General features: G+C 32.6%; 2 protein-coding genes across 4 annotated transcripts; one reads left to right on the top strand and one right to left on the bottom strand.

Annotated features, from left to right (window-relative positions):
• The first annotated feature begins 7,863 nt into the window (after positions 1 to 7,863).
• Positions 7,864 to 11,444, top strand: LOC104720065 (transcription factor bHLH27-like). Its single transcript, XM_087468293.1, has 5 exons — positions 7,864 to 8,061; positions 8,156 to 8,321; positions 8,756 to 9,019; positions 9,139 to 9,309; positions 11,211 to 11,444. The coding sequence occupies exons 1-5, from the start codon at positions 7,982 to 7,984 to the stop codon at positions 11,298 to 11,300; spliced, it is 771 nt and encodes a 256-aa protein (XP_087324419.1). The 5' UTR covers positions 7,864 to 7,981; the 3' UTR covers positions 11,301 to 11,444.
• A 495-nt stretch (positions 11,445 to 11,939) lies between these two features.
• Positions 11,940 to 16,943, bottom strand: LOC104717204 (pathogenesis-related homeodomain protein-like). Of its 3 annotated transcripts, none has more exons than XR_015568267.1 (12): positions 16,663 to 16,943; positions 15,697 to 16,180; positions 15,184 to 15,349; positions 14,969 to 15,092; positions 14,738 to 14,850; positions 14,274 to 14,612; positions 13,921 to 14,166; positions 13,730 to 13,819; positions 13,543 to 13,593; positions 12,817 to 13,432; positions 12,627 to 12,709; positions 11,940 to 12,453 (listed from the first exon to the last, which is right to left on the bottom strand). XR_015568267.1 is itself a non-coding variant. In XM_087468834.1 (12 exons), exons 2-12 carry the CDS (start codon positions 16,107 to 16,109, stop codon positions 12,181 to 12,183), a joined length of 2,397 nt encoding a protein of 798 aa, XP_087324960.1. In that variant the 5' UTR covers positions 16,110 to 16,180; positions 16,663 to 16,908; the 3' UTR covers positions 11,940 to 12,180. The 3 variants fall into 3 exon arrangements, 1 of the variants encoding a protein (XP_087324960.1); XR_015568268.1 differs by having other exon boundaries at positions 15,704 to 16,180; positions 16,663 to 16,886; XM_087468834.1 differs by lacking the exon at positions 12,627 to 12,709 and having other exon boundaries at positions 12,817 to 13,276; positions 13,311 to 13,432; positions 16,663 to 16,908.
• Positions 16,944 to 18,881: the final 1,938 nt, after the last annotated feature.

Genomic DNA, 18,881 nt, shown 5'->3' with positions numbered 1-18,881 from the left:
AAGTTTTCTTTGCTTCCGTTTATCAAAATATAATTATTTTGGCTTTGCCATGAAACAGTTGATATATTTTTTTATTAACATCGTAGTACTTATCTAGAAGAGACTAGAACTTTCTCACTTGATTGTTTTCTTGTATTTGTTTTTACTTTCCCAAAACTTAGGCATGAAGCCGGTTTAAAATTAAAGTACATACAGAAGAAACACAGCATTATACGGAAAGATAAACTTCAACAATATCCACATCTATCTGCATTCTTGAAGGAGTTACGTTGGTGACATATATATCACTATACAACATGTACGTTTGGGATCATTCATGGCCTAAACCAATATTGAGTTTCAATATATTGTTTCAAGTTATAATGTGTTAGAAAATTACGTGATGACCACATTGAAATAGTGCTTTTTCATAATGAGAACGATCCGGCAATTGAATCTCTGGAGTCTGGTCCATATTCTGTTTAAATATTTTAAATTAATAAATTTTGGTAATATTTAAGGAGTCGTCATCACAAAGCTAATTAAACTTGAGAAAGAGAACAATCAAACTTTTCCAGAAAATATCAATGCTCAACCAAATGAGATATCCATCGACATTAAATCTTAATATTTCCTCTTTTGAGCTACTTAATAGTTGTTAATACATTATACATATAATAAATTTTTCTTTTTATGTAGGGAATAGTTTCATACAAAGGAACGAGTCATATTTAATCTTTTGCTTAGTCTCTCTCAAATCTCGATCTTCCTAATACTATAGAACTCAAAGAGAATAACCACAAAGAAAAGCAAAAGTTATTAATAAAGAGACGTCAAAGTAAATTTGCAATATATATAACCTTTTTTTTTTGCAATATTTATAACAAACATAGAAATTATATAAAAAAAGGGACGTGCATCACTGTCTTTGAGGCTGATCTTTGAAGAGAGACAGAATTTCATTCTTCAAGTCTTCCAAAAAAGCAACAATCTGTCTCCTATCTTTCAATTTTCAAAGCACCACTCTCTATCTATCTATCTATCTATCTATCTATCTATCTATCTATCTATCTATCTATCTATCTATCTGTCTCTCTCTCTCTCTCTCTCCTTATAGATATATCGATCCATAATGGAATCTTCCATAATTCAGTTAACCCTGTTAGGTTTTATCTGGTTAGAACATCTGAGTATGGCAAGTCTCGACAATATATAATTGATAAAAGTTTTGGCTTAAGTTTTTTCCGGTCAAAGTTATAGCTCGTGAATCAAGAAGTGTAATGGACACTCTTAGTGGGATTTATAACATGACTATACCATAAAGAAAATTCAAAACATTATATTTTTCAACTGAGTGGGTTTTCATTTTGTTTTCTTTGTTTTTTCCAATTATATTTAAAAGATGTTAAGATTCTGTGTGTTTTGCCAAATAAACTTATAGATGTACTTAGTTACCTAAACATTTTGTTGAAATGACAAATTTCACGATTTTATCGGAACTGCGACTTGTAGTACTTCTATATAACTTTTTAATTTATTCACGACGTCGGAGAATGATTGAGTGTTTATTGCGATTCTGTATGAATGTGTGATTAAAATATGTGATTAAAAACCTATATATAATTGCAGAATCATTGTGCCATTATGGATTACCAATAAATACCGTAACATTTTGGAACCCTAAGTAGTATTATTCAATTGCACATTTGCATGCATTCCCTTTGTAGATTTGATACGAAACTACTTCGGCTTAATAATTCATCTACTTTTGAATTTGCAATACACACACATATATATAGTATATATATTCTTCTATTATCCAAGCCATACAATAATCCAATATCTAATGCTAATAGAAAAGATTGGTGGTCCTCACTGGCGCGCCATTGCAATGTTGTCAGGATGAGAAAAAAAACATTGCATGTTATGTAGAATTTCAAGCTTTATTGTGTGACGCAGTTAAGTTACCAAAGACTTTTGATCATTCATGGTACTCGAATTATTGCCACCTTTCTTTTTTCTTTTTTTTTTTATCAGTGATCAATTATTTTTACACAACATGTATACGTATCTCATAATCATTATGTCTGCTCCGTCTCCCATGCAAAGGCTGTACCTCACGTACCAAATCATCTAATCATGTTTAATTAAAGTATTTCAAATGTTCAGTACACAATACTAATTATACAAACAGTTGCTTTTTCTTAGTGTTTTTTTTTACAGATGTACGTAATACGCCCTCTTATTAGAGGACATCCTTTTAATTTGTTACCATGCGATCGAGTTTTATAAATATTTATGAATCAACTAAGACACCCATGTGATCGAGTCTTATACATATTTATGAATCAACTAAGACGTAGTATGAGTTAAAAGTGGATTAGACCGATGAAGTGAAGTATCCTGACATTGTCGAGATGCATGTTCGTTGTTGTTACTAGGCAAATATACTCATTCATATTTTATCGTAATTGAAATAGATGTTCTTTAGAACGGTAATAATGATCTTTCATAGTAAACATTTAGATTAATAGTACGTCAGAATGTGTACAATCGATGAATTTTATGTTGGTTGCTAATTTTGGTTGAAGCACTTTTTTATGTTGAAGGCTGAAACCAACAGGTTTCTTACGGTGGAGATATGACATTTGGTGCCTAGAAAAATTATAAAACGAAAGATCTAAAATTTTATGATTACATCTTAAATATATCAGTGCAGTAACATTTTTTATATAATTAAAATGGTTAAACTAATTAGTAATACATTTTTAAAGTTAGATTTCAGGTTGAGTTCCAAAACATGATTATTTTTTTTAATAACCGATTTCAAATCTATGCAAGAAAATGATATTAGAGAGACAAGTCGGGGACAAAAGAAAGGACCAAAAAAAAAAAAAAAACTCCCAAAGCAAATAAAAGAATAAAGAAGGAAGGTGTGAAGAGCTTTTGCCCCTGAAATCTAAGAGAATGTGATTAAAGTTACAGCTCAAGAAGAAGAAGAAGAAAAACAAATAAAAGCAAAAAGAAAAGGTTTTATAAAAAATGTAAAACAAAAGAGAGATTACAAAAGATGTATAATACTATAATATGTCTGTAATAAGCTAGTAAGTACTTTCACTTTCTCGTTTTGCTTCATTTTGTATGACTATATACTGCATGCATAAAACGATGACGTATAAACTGATCATTGCTGCCACATTCTTTCTCCGATCTCTTAGTTCTCTGATCCCAACAAGAATATTTCTCTTTATTGTTTTTCTTTTTTTCTCCTTTATAAATCTTCTTTTTATGTGAATTTTAAAGATTTTTGTTTTTCAAAAGAAAGTAAATCTTCCAATGGTATAAAGGGTACAGCTGAGGGTTACTTTTATCAGATCGATTATCTTTTTTTTTTGTTCATAAATCATAACCTCCGGGTTAGATTAAAGAAATCAGATTTAAAGTCGAATAAAGAAAAGTTCAAAAATCAAATTAGTCTCATCATTATATTTTCATAACTTTAGGGCTATTGCAACGGATAAAGATAATTAGCTAGCTAGTTTGGATATATTATTATAAATACACGAGAAATGGTAATATTCATAAATTACTTGGGCTTAAAATAAATTATTAAGGGCATAGTCAAAGCCCACACACAAACAGTGTACGTTAGCAGATTTAAATCGACTCAGTAATTAAATGGTTCTAATTATGATTATTACGCTTTGTTTACCCCTTAGGATCTAATAAAGTGAAGTATTTTTGGTATCCACAGTTATGTATTTCTCTCTTCATTAGTGAAGACATGTAAATAATTTGAACTTACAACTCTATAGGAGAATATTTCATTGTATATGTATATAATAATTATGATTCTTTTCACAGAAAGGGGAAGATTAAAGTGGCTATACGATATTACGATATGTAGTACAAATGTTCAACTATTGCAGTCAAAAAAGCATTTTTAACCTTTTACATCTTTTATGGATAGTTTTCAGTATTTTTAAACTTAAAAAAGATGAAACTTTGGTTTCATATGATTCTTTTGATCATCTCTAGCGTCGTATCCAAAACTAAAGATCATATATATATCTTTACTTTTGTTTTCGATCTTTGGGAACATTAACTTTAGTTTCTATATTTATTAGTGATCAACTTCGCAATATATATATGTATCATGTATGTAAATTTATGTCTCAATCTTAATTAGAAACTTGAGATAACTGAATGTTGCAGAAGGAATGCTTATACAGTGAAAAAAACTACACTTGCTAAGACGTTAGTTAACATGTACAATATTTAGTCAATCGTAAATTGTATTGCTAGTCGAAGTTTGTTAACAAGATGTCAAGATTAAACAAAAAATATGATGTGTCCACAAATATAGCAATGTGGCAAAAATTTCTTTATTGGTACTCCGTTAACTGCCTGATATTTAATATCAAATTTCTTTATTAAAGAGGAGAATTGAAAGCGTAAACGAGAAATGGAACAAATCATTGGAGAGGATCGGTCAAAGAGGAATAATTAAGCTCTTTCTTTTTAACACATTTTATTGTCATTCACTTTTGTATTTGTCTTTTGTTGGGTACAGTTGAACGAATGTTTCTTTACTTCCATCACAAGACAAATAAATAATTCAATACGTTTATAGGTGTTTTTAATGTTTTTTTTTTCATTTGTCGACTAGAAAAAAATATCATAGTTAGTACTTACTTACTTTAGTCCAAAATTTCTAGGTATATGTATGATTTTTTTCCCTTTTGTTAAAAAGGTATTATTATTAGTAAACTTGATTTGCTATAGAATTAGAAGTTACATGTTTTATTATGATGATGGTGTTCTTCAGTTCTATTCTTGTTGTCCAAATGAATAGTATAATTACTATATAAGATATTGATTCTCTGAGTTTTTATGTGGAAACTAATGAAGAGGCTAGAATAGAAGTTTTATAACTCTAAGCTAAGTTAAAATGAAGAAACTTAAGAGATATTACAGAAATGGTAATACAGTTAAGCTAAGTTTCATACTCATTTTTCATAATCTTCACTAGTCACCGGATTGCAAAAAGAATTGATTTCGTCAGCGAAAATCTAAATAATGCAAGTTAATAAATTTATAAGAGTAATCGACTGATATAAAAAAAGGAAGTAAGTACTTATATTCGATCTTAGCTTATGCTTTAATTATCGTCGTTCTAATAGACTTCTCCAATAGTGACTCAAGTAGTCAAATAAATTCACTTTTTATGATATATCATGAAATATATAAACATGAAACAATGTTGGTAGTTGAGTCCACCCAAAAATTTCTAGCAAACTTACATCTTATCCTTTGTGTTTTAAATGTTTCCACTCTTGCAAAGCCTGACATAGAATATACGTTATGGCTTATATATGATGAACATCATGGTTATAGCCATATACAGTATAAGCCGTTCCTCTCCATGTCACTGGTGACTTTAAAACTACGAAAGCCACCAACTATATCAATATATAACTGTATTATATCATATATATCATAAGAGCTCCAAGTGATTTAACATTTGATCATGTAGTACGCTGTACATGAATGACCTTTTGATATTATTTTCTAGGTCGTGGGCCAATACCAGCACAATATTTTCTTAGACACAGTTCAAACACTCAACACTAACTACGGATTCAAACGGGCTAAACCATAATGCATTATTTTCTGGGCCAATACGTGCCTACTTAAGCCCGATGTGCTTCTTGTAGACTTGATATGAAAATAGAGAGATACGTAATTCTATTTCTACCTCCAACCTCCAAGTAGACGTTTTCTTCTAGAAATCACTTACTATATTATATAAGAAACGAATGAAGTTAGCTAGAAGTGGAATCTATATGTTCATTGTTCAATTTATAAACCAAAATATAGTAAGAATCCGACAATATTGGGAATGTTTAGTTGTCATTTCAACCTAATATCATCAATCTCATATATTTTGCAAGGTGAGTCATCCAGATTTTTGAATCTTCCACAGATAATAGCTTTCAGCCTAATATATTATATTATCCAACATCTAAATAAATAAAAACTAAATTTAATGCACATTAAGTGTGTGAATTCTTAACCATATATTGGTCCAAAACCATATAAAGTCATGTCATATATAATCTCTTCCATACACGTGGTAACACATAAGTATGTTAATATTTTTTCTTTTTCAGCCAACGAATATTTTATAATTATCTTTGATCACCAGGATCATGTTGGGCCACCCATGCAACCAACGACTTTAATAATGTATATAAACACTGTTCTGTCCAGCATACATTTAAATACAACTCTTCCCCCACACAACTTTATCAAGAGTGTGATTGTAATTGAGTCACATATGATCTCATCATGAGTTGCAAGATTCGGCAGTTTGTCTCCAATTTGTTTCTAACATTCAGTTTTTCCGATCTCTCTAGTAGTCCATATATATATAATGAAGTCCCGAATATATATAATCACGATATATGGAGCAGAGCCGATAAAATGACTATATATACATTTTATACTATCTTCCGTCCACTGCGTTTCAAAGACTACAGTACTACGTACGACTCGAATTTGTGTTTAACAAAATGTATAGAGTTATATTCACACTGAAACTACTTTAATTTTTTAAAAATAATAATAACAACCGGAGCCTCTAGCTCTGGTGGTAAAAGACCCTCAGCTGAGGTACCCGCCATCATAAGTTCGAGCTCTGACCACTGCGAAATTCACATATGGGCTGCAGCATCCTAGGAGCCGACACATGGAATGCTATTTGGCCGCCACGTGGCTAGTCCAAGCGATCCGATAGCTAACACGTGGAACCTTGCTATGTCGGGTATCCGATAGGTAACACGTGAATCTCTACTGGGAGCGTTGGGATACATGGATTAACAAAAATAATAATAATAATAATAATAATAATAATAATAATAATAATAATAATAATAATAATAATAATAATAATAATAATAACCCAAAATCAGTAGGACGAGTCAGCTCAAATGATAAACGGGTTAAACGTTTTTGTTGTTGGACGTCAAATCAATAGGATTTAGTTGAGTGGGGACATGTACGTATTTGTGCCCACATTATTTTGATTTTATGGGTCACATTTTACGTCTATTGGTTGAATAATAAGTCCATGGTTATAGCTTAATTTGTTAAAAGCACCTTATGCAAGTAAGTTATTTCATAGCATTTTATACGGAGGATGGAATTTTGATAAATATATAGACACTCACAAATCACAAGAAACCATCCCCAAGAACAGAGATAATTGACTTTAACATAGATCTGCTCCATTCAATTCAGGGGACATTAAAGAATCTATTGGGTTCTATTGGGTTATTTTCAATAAAATTTAGCGAAAAAAGTTGACAATCAACCTAATCATCACCATTATTGGCCATAATCATTACGTACGCATACACATAACCATGATACCTATGTTTTAATATTTGAATTCTGAAATTACATACTGTATCTCTTTTTTTAAGACACATCATTTTCTAACGTTCGAATCCGGATACAAATTAGAAAATAAATAGGTAAAATATCTATGATACACTCTACTCTAACCTAACAAAAATACGAAATCGGAACCGTAAACACCCTAAATTCAGTAGTATACCCAGATGAAGAACGAATTTTTTTTTTTGGTAATTAGATGAAGAATGAATATATGACGACTAAGTAATGCATATTATGAGTGAAGAAAGAGAAAAGATACGATAGTTTATACTTCTTATAATTGGACAAAAGAAATCAGATTTTGATTGAACGGTCAAGATTGGATCAGGAGATTAAGATCTTACAAAATCCCACGTGCCTAAAGACTCTCTGTCAGACTCTTTTTTTTGTCTATAAAATGATCCATCGGCCCACTCTTGTTTTGATGATAGTACACTAAATAGAAAGACACAATACAAAAAAAGAAAGAAAGAACATACAAGAAGCAAAAAAAAACAAAACCTTCCATTTCAAGAAAGAATCGTTTTTATTGTGTCCGAAAATGGAAGATCTGGAACAAGAGTACAAGAATTACTGGGAAACCACAATGTTCTTCCAGAATCAAGAACTCGAATTTGACAGGTACTTCCAGAATCTTGTAAACTTTTTTATTTTATTTTCTTCTTAATTTGTTTCTTAGTTGGTAGCTAATGTAATGATAATTGTATAAATTTAGTTGGCCAATGGAGGAAGCGTTTTCAGGTTCCGGCGAGTCTAGTTCTCCGGACGGAGCAGCAACGTCGCCGGCTTCTTCTAAGAACGTTGTCTCTGAGAGGAACAGAAGGCAAAAGCTTAATCAGAGACTCTTTGCTCTCCGATCAGTCGTCCCCAATATTACCAAGGTCTGATTCATTCCATTTAATGCGCTTTCTTTTATTAATTTAATCGTTTTTGTGTGTCCGAAAATGCAAGGTCTGTCTCTTTTATTTTATTTTTTTAGTCTAAATAATTTAATAAAATAAAAAGTTTCGTCACCAGCAAAAAAAAAAGTTTTGGTCAACAAAAATGAAATTATCGAATAAAACTTTGTTTCTCTTCCTTCTTTTGAAAGGATATAAAACTATACAATCTGGTTAAACAAAATCCAACCAACATTAAATAAATAGGCAAACCAAATTTTTGATACTCTAAAATCCATGTCAAACCATAATACTTAAAAATGTATTTTGGTCCCCTGATTAGCCTAATAGCGTATCATTATGTACGTGTGAAGATGATTTGATTAGATTTGGATTTAATTAAAATATATTCATGTTTATGTATTATATTCTTTTAGTTGGACAAGGCATCTGTCATCAAAGATTCAATCGATTATATGCAAGAACTTATTGAACAAGAGAAGAAGCTTGAAGCAGAGATCAGAGAGCTTGAATCACGATCAGTACTACTAGAAAATCCCATGAAAGATTATGATTGCGTCAATAATATTTCTGAAATTCAGCTGCAAAATTTCCCGGACAGAAATGTCATGAGATCAAAGAAGTTCAAGCAAACCGATTACAGCACTAGAGTACAATACTCCCCGATCGAAGTTCTTGAGGTAAGTAGTATAATGCATTTTTTTTTTTTTTGTACATTTCAAAATACATTTCTTTGGGGGGGGGGGGTGAAGTTAATTATTCCATATTCCAAATGTTTATTTATAAAAAATGAAAACAGCTGAAGGTGACATGGATGGGAGAAAAGACAGTAGTGGTATGCATAACATGTAGCAAGAAAAGAGAGACAATGTTGCAGCTTTGTAAAGTGTTGGAGTCTTTAAATCTCAACATTCTCACTACTAACTTATCTTCCTTCTCCTCTCGTCTCTCGACTACTCTCTTCCTCCAGGTCACACTCTCGCTCTTTCTCATATTTTTATTTTACAGTTAAATTAAATCTTATTTGGTAATGCCATATATACTAGTACAAACTACAAGATTCTAAGTGCATTTGGTTAAAACTCATTTTGGACTGATCGAGCCAAATTATAAAATGATATTGAAAAGATATGCTAACATAGTTTAGAGGATTTTGTTTAATAAACAATTTCAGATCGATATGTTAATTATAATAAGCTAGTATAAGATTAGTAGTTTGAGGCACTTGTCGGACTATATAACACACCAACTAAAAATATTTGTCTATTTATTCTGTCGCAACTATTCAGACTTTTATTTATAATCTGATTTAATTATATTCTTTTTCTTTGGTGATTTTGGAGAAAATTGGTCGCCTGACGGCACGTAGACAAATCTCTTATAGGTGTACATAAATTAACAATATGAATAAAAAGCATATGGCTAAATGCTTTTAGTAAAGTGGATTGTTCTTCTTTTTTTTGGATTTTCGGTTAAAGAAAATAGGTTACCCTTATTCATCATACAATAGTACCAAAATGTAATTTAAAGTTTCAAACTATTTTATCAAATTCAAAAGGGAAAACCTTTAGATGGACCCAGTTAATTACTACTTTGCTCCCACTTGTCTCCATTTAGTGGACCTTAATTCACATTACACCTTAAGTATAATTTGTCTTTTTATATAATAGTATTATCCTAATCAAATCAATTAAAAGCTCCAATTATTGAGGTGGCCTCGAGCCCATCACAATTTTTTTTTTTGAATTTCACCTTGACTTTGTTTGTTCGATGGGAGTTAGATTCTCTTAAAAAGTTAAATGTCATACTCCATAAAACAATAGACTGATTTTAATTACTACATTTGCGTTGTGAAATCTTTAAATCTTAAGTGCATCGGTGTCGCATAAAGCGTCGTCTAAACATACAGCAAGCAGCACAACAGAAACGTGGCTAATTATATAACCTCACGCGCTTCCATTCAACGTTTGTCTCTTTCTCATTCACTCGTTTTTAGCACGTGACTTTTCCCCACACCAACATTATACCTGATATTACATCAATTCTTTAACAATAGTATATGCCGGCTAAACTAATTTAATTAGCAAATTTTATTTCAGTGAGATGATTGAACGTTTACCCGGCCTTTACTATTGTTATGCTAATAATTTTGGTACATAATATACATAGACGGTCTTCATAGTAGTCCCTAATAAACCCTTTATCACATTAGAATTCGTTAAAGAGTTAGTATTTATGTTCTAGTTTTATAAGATCTCTCTATGTACTTTCTTATCATTCAAATACTAGGGGAATTTGGTTCGGAAAATCTAATCACCGAATGCTTAGCTTCGTGATCTAACAATCTATTTTGTTTTACTTAAAGAGTATATATATGCATGCCGTGTAGGTTGGAAAAGTTCAACTACAACATACTGTACGTATATGGATGTTTCTTGTCTAACAAAAGAATATAGTAATAGTATATCGTTTATTACAGCCCACCTTTATAACATTTCCTTAAACACAAAATAATATAATCAGACGCTAAAGATACCGTAAGGTAAACAGACCAGTGGTGGAGTCATGGAGAGTTGGTGAAACCTTACTCCAATCATTTTAACAAAATATATACACAAAGTCGATCATTTCATTTTCAAACCTGTCTTTATCTGTCTTATTATACAAAAGTAATGACTTTACCCTCCAATCTAATTTCCACAGGAATTAGTTATATTACTTATGCATGCTTTGTCATATATAAACAAATTTATCAGTTCTAGTTTTTCTTTAACCATTTTTTGGTCCAATTAAACTCACATATGTGAGTTAGATATATAATCATGTAGGAATAACTTTGTATTTAATTATGGTAAATCACTGAATTTGCAGGCGGATGAAGAAGAAAGCAGTGCAGTAGAGGCCAAGATACAAATGGCAATCGCAGCTTATAATGATCCAAATTATCTTATCAACTTCTAAATTACTTTTATTTTTTACTCTATTCGTTTCATGCAATATATGTGAAGAGTTACATTGTTGTAAGGGTTGATTTATTTTCTGAGCTACAAAACGTCTGGTATTATATTAAATTTAAATATTATATGCAATCCTTTATTATGAAAACTCAAAAATCTACATCTGAAAAAATCCCATTTAAATTAAGATGACAATCCAACCCGAGCAGTTGGATTCAAAAGCACATAAAGGAAAAGGCTAAAAAGCAAATAAGGACTTTTTTATAAGATTTTGTGGATGTTATTGTCTTTGATTGATTAACAGAAACCAAATGCATATTGTAAGTTGTAAAATAAAGCTAGATATGCCATTTTAAAGTTAGGCAACAAATGTTTATTACCTCATAAAAGTGACAGTAGACTTGTTAAGGGAAGATGTGTTCAGGCAGTTACAGATTTCTAAACATGCAGTAATTGTACTTTCTTACCGCTATATGTTACTACTCATTTTAACCGACATTTTCCTTTTTCTGTGACATTGTTAATACTATGGTTACCATCTACCAATCATACTTTAAAACCTAAATCTTTCAGCTTTCTTATATTGTATACCTAAAAAAATAGCCAAAGTTATTTTAAAAAGTTCATAAAAAAAAAGAAGAAATGTATTAAAACACAGCTAAAATTCTATTAAAAAAAATCCCAGATTTTATTTTTCTTGGGATTTATCTGCAGTTTAAATGACACATACAAACTGAACAGTACAAAAGCTACATTACGTATTCTTCAGACCTAAGTTCCAAAAGAATCTTTTTTTTTTTTTTTTTTTTTTTTTTTTTGTCAAATAGTTCCAAAAGAATCTAACAATACCAAAACTTCTGCAAAGGATTCTTTTTTTTTGTTTTTCAATTGTTTTCCTTTTTCTCCATGACCTCTACTATTGGAACATACACTACTGAGTCTTCTTCAGATAAAGAAGAACACTTGCCTAACTTTTTCCGTCCTTTCGGTGTTTTAAATCTCTCAAGTCTCTGAGTCACGTCCAGTAACTTGTTTTTTGTCCTACAAAGCATCTCCATTACTGCTTCGTATTCTTCCTCTTCCGTAATTTTGCTATCTGTCTCCTCCTCCTCTTCAGCTGTATTTAAGCTCATTTCGCTGCTTAGCTCTTCATGTGGCTGAACACAATAAGAACAAATGACTTTAACAATCTATAGTATCTAAAACTACTGGTCAAGGCAAGTTCATGGAAGCAGACCTTAATTGTGGTTTTGTTCTTTTTTTTTTTTTTTTTTTACATTAGAAATGTTGCATAAACTCATTAAGCCGAAATAGTTAATTTATATCTTACCTCTTCTGTCGTCTTACTCTCTGTCTCTCTCTCTCCTCTACAACCGTCTTTAAGCTCATTTCGCTGCTTAGCTCTTCATGCGGCTGAACACAATAAGAAAAATTACTTTACAAATCTTGTATTGTTCAAAACCAAGTAGATATGTTCTTATTAACTTATTTTGGAAAAAAACGGTTAGTTTCTATCTTACCACTAGAGCGAAAGAAGAGTCGTTCTGTTCCAGATACTGTTGTATTTCATCTGTTGGTGCAGGAAAGGAGACATTGGCCTGTTGAGTTTCCTCCTGGTTGTTATTGCAGGGAGAGAGAATTTTCTGATTGGCAGCTAGATCATTAAATCCGGGTGGGAAAGTCTCGTCCAAAGAATCTTGAACTTCATTTGTATCGTTCTCCATGACTGCTTCTTGTTCAGAGTCTCCACCAGAGACTGTCTTCAAATCCTCAGGAATCTCCGGGCTGTTATTACAGGGAGAGTTAATTTTCTGACTGGTAGCTAAATCATCAAATCCGGGTGGGAAAGTCTCGTCCAAAGTATCTTGAACTTCATTTGTATCGTTCTCCATGACTGCTTCTGGTCCAGAGTCTTCACTAGAGACTGTCTTCAAATCCTCAGGAACCTCCTGGTTGTTATTACAGGGAGATAAAGTTTCTCTGATTTGTAGCGGAGTCATCAAATCCAGGTGGCACAGTCTCGTCCAAAGTATTTTGAGTTTGCTTTGTATCTGTGTTGTTCTTCATGACTGCTTCTGGTCCAGAGTCTCTTTCAGAGACCGTCTTACAATGCTCAGGTTGTTTCTCGCTCTCCGTCTATCATATAAAAAGAGTGACTTCATTGTAGTCTCTTAAGGAATCCAGATAATATTTACATGTGAGAATGAAGCAAGTAATTACGACAGTTTTGTAACGAGTTATTTTACCTTCCTATTCCTCAGTGCCATGTACCGTGTATTTTTAAACCATTTGCTGACCTGAAAAAAATGAAATTTAAGCACTTCGAGAACCAAACAAAACTAAGAAAACAACCAAACGTTCCTTAGCTCTTTGAATGAGCCTTATAACCTTCCAATAATCTAAGAAACACTCGCAAGCCTGGTACATGTTTACCTTCTCCGGATCAAGACTCAGCTCTTTTGAAAGCCTATCCCTCACAGCCTTTGAAGGAAGCTCATTCTCTGCAAACACTTTGCGTAGTTTCTGGTACATTTATGCAAACAATTTCAAACTTAGTAATGGGATTTTTCTCTTCTTTTTACACATATATAAGATACTAAATCCGGGAAGAAGCAATTTCAGACCTCAACTGCAGCTTTTGGGAGTCTGAACATCGGCCTTCGACCTCCTTTATTTTCCACAGAGACAAAATCTCTCTTACGCTGTTCTGGTATTTGTACAGCATCTTGATCTTTCTTACTGCTTTCACACATATTTACAAGCTCGCTTGTTACATCAGATTCCTTTCTTCTCTTCCTTCTGTCGTTCGGACCCCAGTCCTCATCTTCACTACCTTGCTCTTGCAAAACTGCATCCTTTCCAAACATTTCCTGATAAATAAAATAAAACCCAAAAATTCACCAACCAAAACAATCATCAATAACAAAAAATAGGAGATCAACATCGAAAGGATTTTAAAATCCATGGATGTACTCACATAATACAACTTTGTATAGTCAACAGTTCTTCGCTGTCTTGGCCCACATACAGCTTCTTCATTACTTGTTTCGCATTGTTCCACCATATTGTTAAATCCATGGCCTTCCCATGATCCTGTTGAAAGTGCTACACCATCAGAAGATAAGCTAGTAGAAATGCTTTCTCCATCGTTATCACCACCGCCACCACCACTAAAATTGCTACTGCTTCCTCCACCGTTTTCCCTCATTTCAGGGTCATAGTCATCATCCTTAGAGTCATCTGAAGGCCAATCCGCTTCGTTGTTAACTGTAGCTTCAGATCCAATAGGAAGACTAGCTTCTTCTTTGAATATATCCTTATCCATAGAAAAAAAGGGTAAGAGCTTCAAAATTAGAAGTGTCAAGCAGAGTTCTGATAGTGAAGTGTCTCCATCTTGCGTTCAACCCATATGAAAGACTCTAGTACTTGCCAAAGTTTTACCTGCCAGTTGCTATCCGCAGGAAAATGAGTTCCAATCTGTGCATTCATTGTGTCGATGATTTCCATCTTGCAATCACAAAATTTGCAAAACCAGCCCTGAACTCCGGGAGGTACTGTTAAGATTATTGAAAGCAATATGATTTTAGGAAAAAGGAATCAGGTGGAGAAGCAACACTGTATAAACTCTCTAAGAAAATATTTATGAATATGTAATAGATAGCCAAAGCATACTGCTTTCTGTTTCCAAAGGAGGGTCAAGACACTTCTGGTGAAATGCTCGATTACACGTTCCATCACAAAGTATTATATCATTGTCCGGAAAAGCTTCTCGAGAATTGCATTCTGCACAAAATATCTGCAGAAGGTAAAACCCATCAGGCAATTCTCCAGTGTAATTTTCAGTATCACCAATAAAAATATGAATTAGAAAACAGAGATTTGTTTACATGGTCATGATGAATAGATCCATCTAGAGCTATCACTTTATCTTCCATGCTTCCCACAGAACTAAGCAAATCCAGCTGGCGAATGGCGTCGCGTAGTCCAAGCTTGCAGTTTAAGATCTCTTTTCGTGCTCTCTCAAGCTCCTTGTCTGGTCTAATCTTTTCTCGGCTGAAAAAACAAGGAAACACAAGAGAGTCAAACCACATACTTGTTTGCAACTTAATAAGGTCATGATTGTTTCTTCGCGTTTGCATGTAAACGCAAACGCAACTGCTCAGTTCGTTTTTATACAATCGAGGCCTAAGGAAAACATAGGAGAATTCACATTCAATTTGGAAACAGAAAAAGGTTGAAAACGCTAACAAATCTGTGGACCGAACTATTGACAGCTATAAACTTGATAAAACTCGTTTGTAACGCATACTTAACTATTCTATTTGGTAATATATCCGAGGATAAAAGTTTTTCCATATAAGAAACACTGAGTCAATAGAGAATAAATTCAAAAATTGTACCTCTGACCTTTCCAACCTTCAGTTGCGTATGCATCGATAAGATTCTGCTGCATCTTCATCTTAATGAGCAAATACCTTGTTCTCCTCTGCAACCGTAAAGAATCATCTACCTCAACCTTGTTATCCTTTTGCTGTCTCTTACTTTTCCTCTTCCTTGTTTTCTTACCTTTCTCCTCCTCCTCCTCCTCCTCTTCCTCACAATGTACCCTTCCTCGAGTACACTTCTTGTTTCTGGATTTTGAACATATTTCTTCTTCGGCTTTGCGCTTATTAGGCTTAGGATTTCTCTTATTTGATGTGTCTTTACCTTTCTTTGCAAGTGGCGAAAGTAAGGTAGACCCAATTCTCTCAACCGAAACACAAGCCTTTTCGGTTTCGCGCCTAATTCTCCCCTTTGTTTCACTCTCCTCCATATCAAGAGTTCCCCCAACCAAAGAGACTTATATACTTCCTCTTAGCAGATCATTTCATATAAGATCTTACCCTGAAATATTCAACAGCCTTCCCAAATCAGTTTCCCTCACAAACACACAAACCCAATTTGAGATCAAAATCATATCAATGACTCCTAATTTATCCATTTAATTGAGTGAAAAGGACTGGAACAAGTCTTATACGATTTAAGAAACAACACACAGGTATACACATTAAAGGCCACTACTAAATTCAGACATGTTTTTTGACTTTTAATTGAGAAAAATTGGCAGATTTCTGATTAAAGCTGACAATTTTATACAAGATAACTAAACAGATCCAACATTACACTAACCAAACACAACCTTCGATACACAACACTAATCTCTTCAATCATGCTCATGACCCAACACATAACTAAAAACAAAAATCGAAGGGTCAATTCTGAAACTAACCAGTGCAAAGGAATCGTAACTTTGATTAATCGGAAGAACCAAACAAGAGATATATTAATAAAGCCTAAGTTTTTACACAGAAGAAAGCAAACAAAACCTGGAAGAGAGTAAGGAGATGGGTTTGAGGAATTGGGGAAGGAAGAAGCCAAAGTGAAGATTTTTACGACAAGGGTAATGAGGAGATACTATAATTTTGCGGATTGAGTCACCGGCGGCGAGTTGAAAGGGTGCTTTCAACGGTCGGGTGTTTACGTCACTCTCCGGTCCTCCTTTGGTACTTTACTTTGGCAATGGTAATGCTCATTGCTCACAACAACTCTTATTTATTTTCATTTTGAGTCCCTGTATTTAGACACCTTGTTTTAAATTCCTATTCAGGTTTTAGATATTACATTTTTATGCCTAATTAAAAAAATATATAAGTTATTCCTTTTCAGTTGCGAATATTAAAATTCATTTCCTTTTTTAGTTTATTTATTCTTATGTTTGACTCACTCAGCCTATAATAATTGGACTTCTTATATATATTTGACGCAGCCCAGTTTGTATTAGTTAGCGGGCTGAATCACTAACTTAAGCCCATTATGAAATAAATAAGACAATTGATTTTAATTAGGGGTTCAGAAAAATGAATGAATTAGGAAATAGCGAGTATAGATTAATTTTTAGATAAGAATCAAATTTCAGATAATGTATGTTATTTTGATTATTTTTCAAGAATTTAAAGTTTTTATGAATTTTTTCAATGATTGTAAAAGTTAACTATTTAAACAAACAGGTAATACTACTCCCAAACGACTAATTGTAAACAAGAAAAAATATATTGAATGAAGGATTTGGAATGAGTAAATGATGAATTGGGAAACCTGACCCTGAATGGACAATTCTAATTTAAGAGGTGGGGCGGGTTACTGTGGTCGGCGAAAAAGCTAGTTTCTTGTTTATATTTTGAAAAACTTTTTGGAAAAAACCAAGTTTGGGTCGGTTTGTGTCCATATAATAGAATTGAATATATCGTCGGCCTGGCTAGCCAAAGTAGTCAAGTCAATGTAGACGGTGAATACCTAGCCTCCAAATTCTTAAACTGAACCAGGTGTGGACTAAATTAAGTTTAGGATTAACAGATATGAGCCTATCGGATCTTAACGTTCAGATTTTACATCATATCCAAAAACCAACTTTTTACTATCACAGTAAAAAATTATAAAGGATTAGGAATTTGATTTACTGCATATCATATGTACTGTTGTTTAATAAAGATATCAACATATGGACCACATTGGTGGAACTGAGATAAGAACAAAAGCTAGCCCATAATATTTTTTTTCACATTGTTGTTGTTATTCACATTAAGTTTGAAATAATCACCGACTTTAAATTTTGTGGTGTTGAGCTTGTTGATTGCAAGAAAACAAATCTATAATTTATGCCTCTACTAAATGGGATGCATTACTCGGAATTGCCATCTTATTGACATGTGGGGTTAAATGTACTGTATTATTCTCTTTTGATATGGGAGGGGTCGTAAGAATACATGAAAGTCATGTTGCTTTGCTAAATTATTGTTATCTCCTCAAATCTAAATGATGGGCTAGAGAGACAAACCGAGAATAGATTGTCTGCTAATGAAGTAACATCTCAAAATTATAATAATTTCGTTGATTATCTTTTAAGACTGTGTTACTTACATATGTTGTAACAGTCTGACCTAACTCTACCAAGATTAGTTTCATTTTTACATGAATCATATCGGTTTTAAATAATCTTGATTGTGTGCCTTGTAGAAAACATAGCCTCATAACTGTTAACTCATCACAGCTGCCTTTATAGTGAATAACGGATCAAAATCTATTCATTTCGGTTCAGTTGGCAATGATTTTTCTTAACTTTTGAAAATGTACATGTAGGCTGTACGTAGATTTTGTATTCCTGACAAAATTTATGTAAGCTTTTCGTTAATCTTAAATTCATGGTCATTTTCATATGTTATATGGTGCATGCATATACTTGTATACATAACATATATAGTACATTATATATATACCAAATTAATTGTTTGTAAAATTGTAATTGCTTCCAGTTTCCTACAACCAAAACTTTGATTATAAACAAACATGAGTACACGGGGGAATTAGTGATTTGTGGTTAGTGTGTTGCTTTCGCCTAAACGTCGGATATTGTTATATAATCTATGTGTGCTAATTCCAGTTGTCACCCTCTAAATTTGTAATAAAATAAGTCATATGATTGCGATTGTAAACATAGATGTAGAGTTTTTTTTTCTTCTCGACCATGAAAATTGTTATTTAATAATTT

Source organism: Camelina sativa, chromosome 10, assembly GCF_030686135.1.
Source record: "Camelina sativa cultivar CO46 ecotype springtype chromosome 10, ASM3068613v1".
NCBI classification, from domain to species: domain Eukaryota; kingdom Viridiplantae; phylum Streptophyta; class Magnoliopsida; order Brassicales; family Brassicaceae; genus Camelina; species Camelina sativa.
This window is presented reverse-complemented; position numbering and strand designations above follow the sequence as displayed.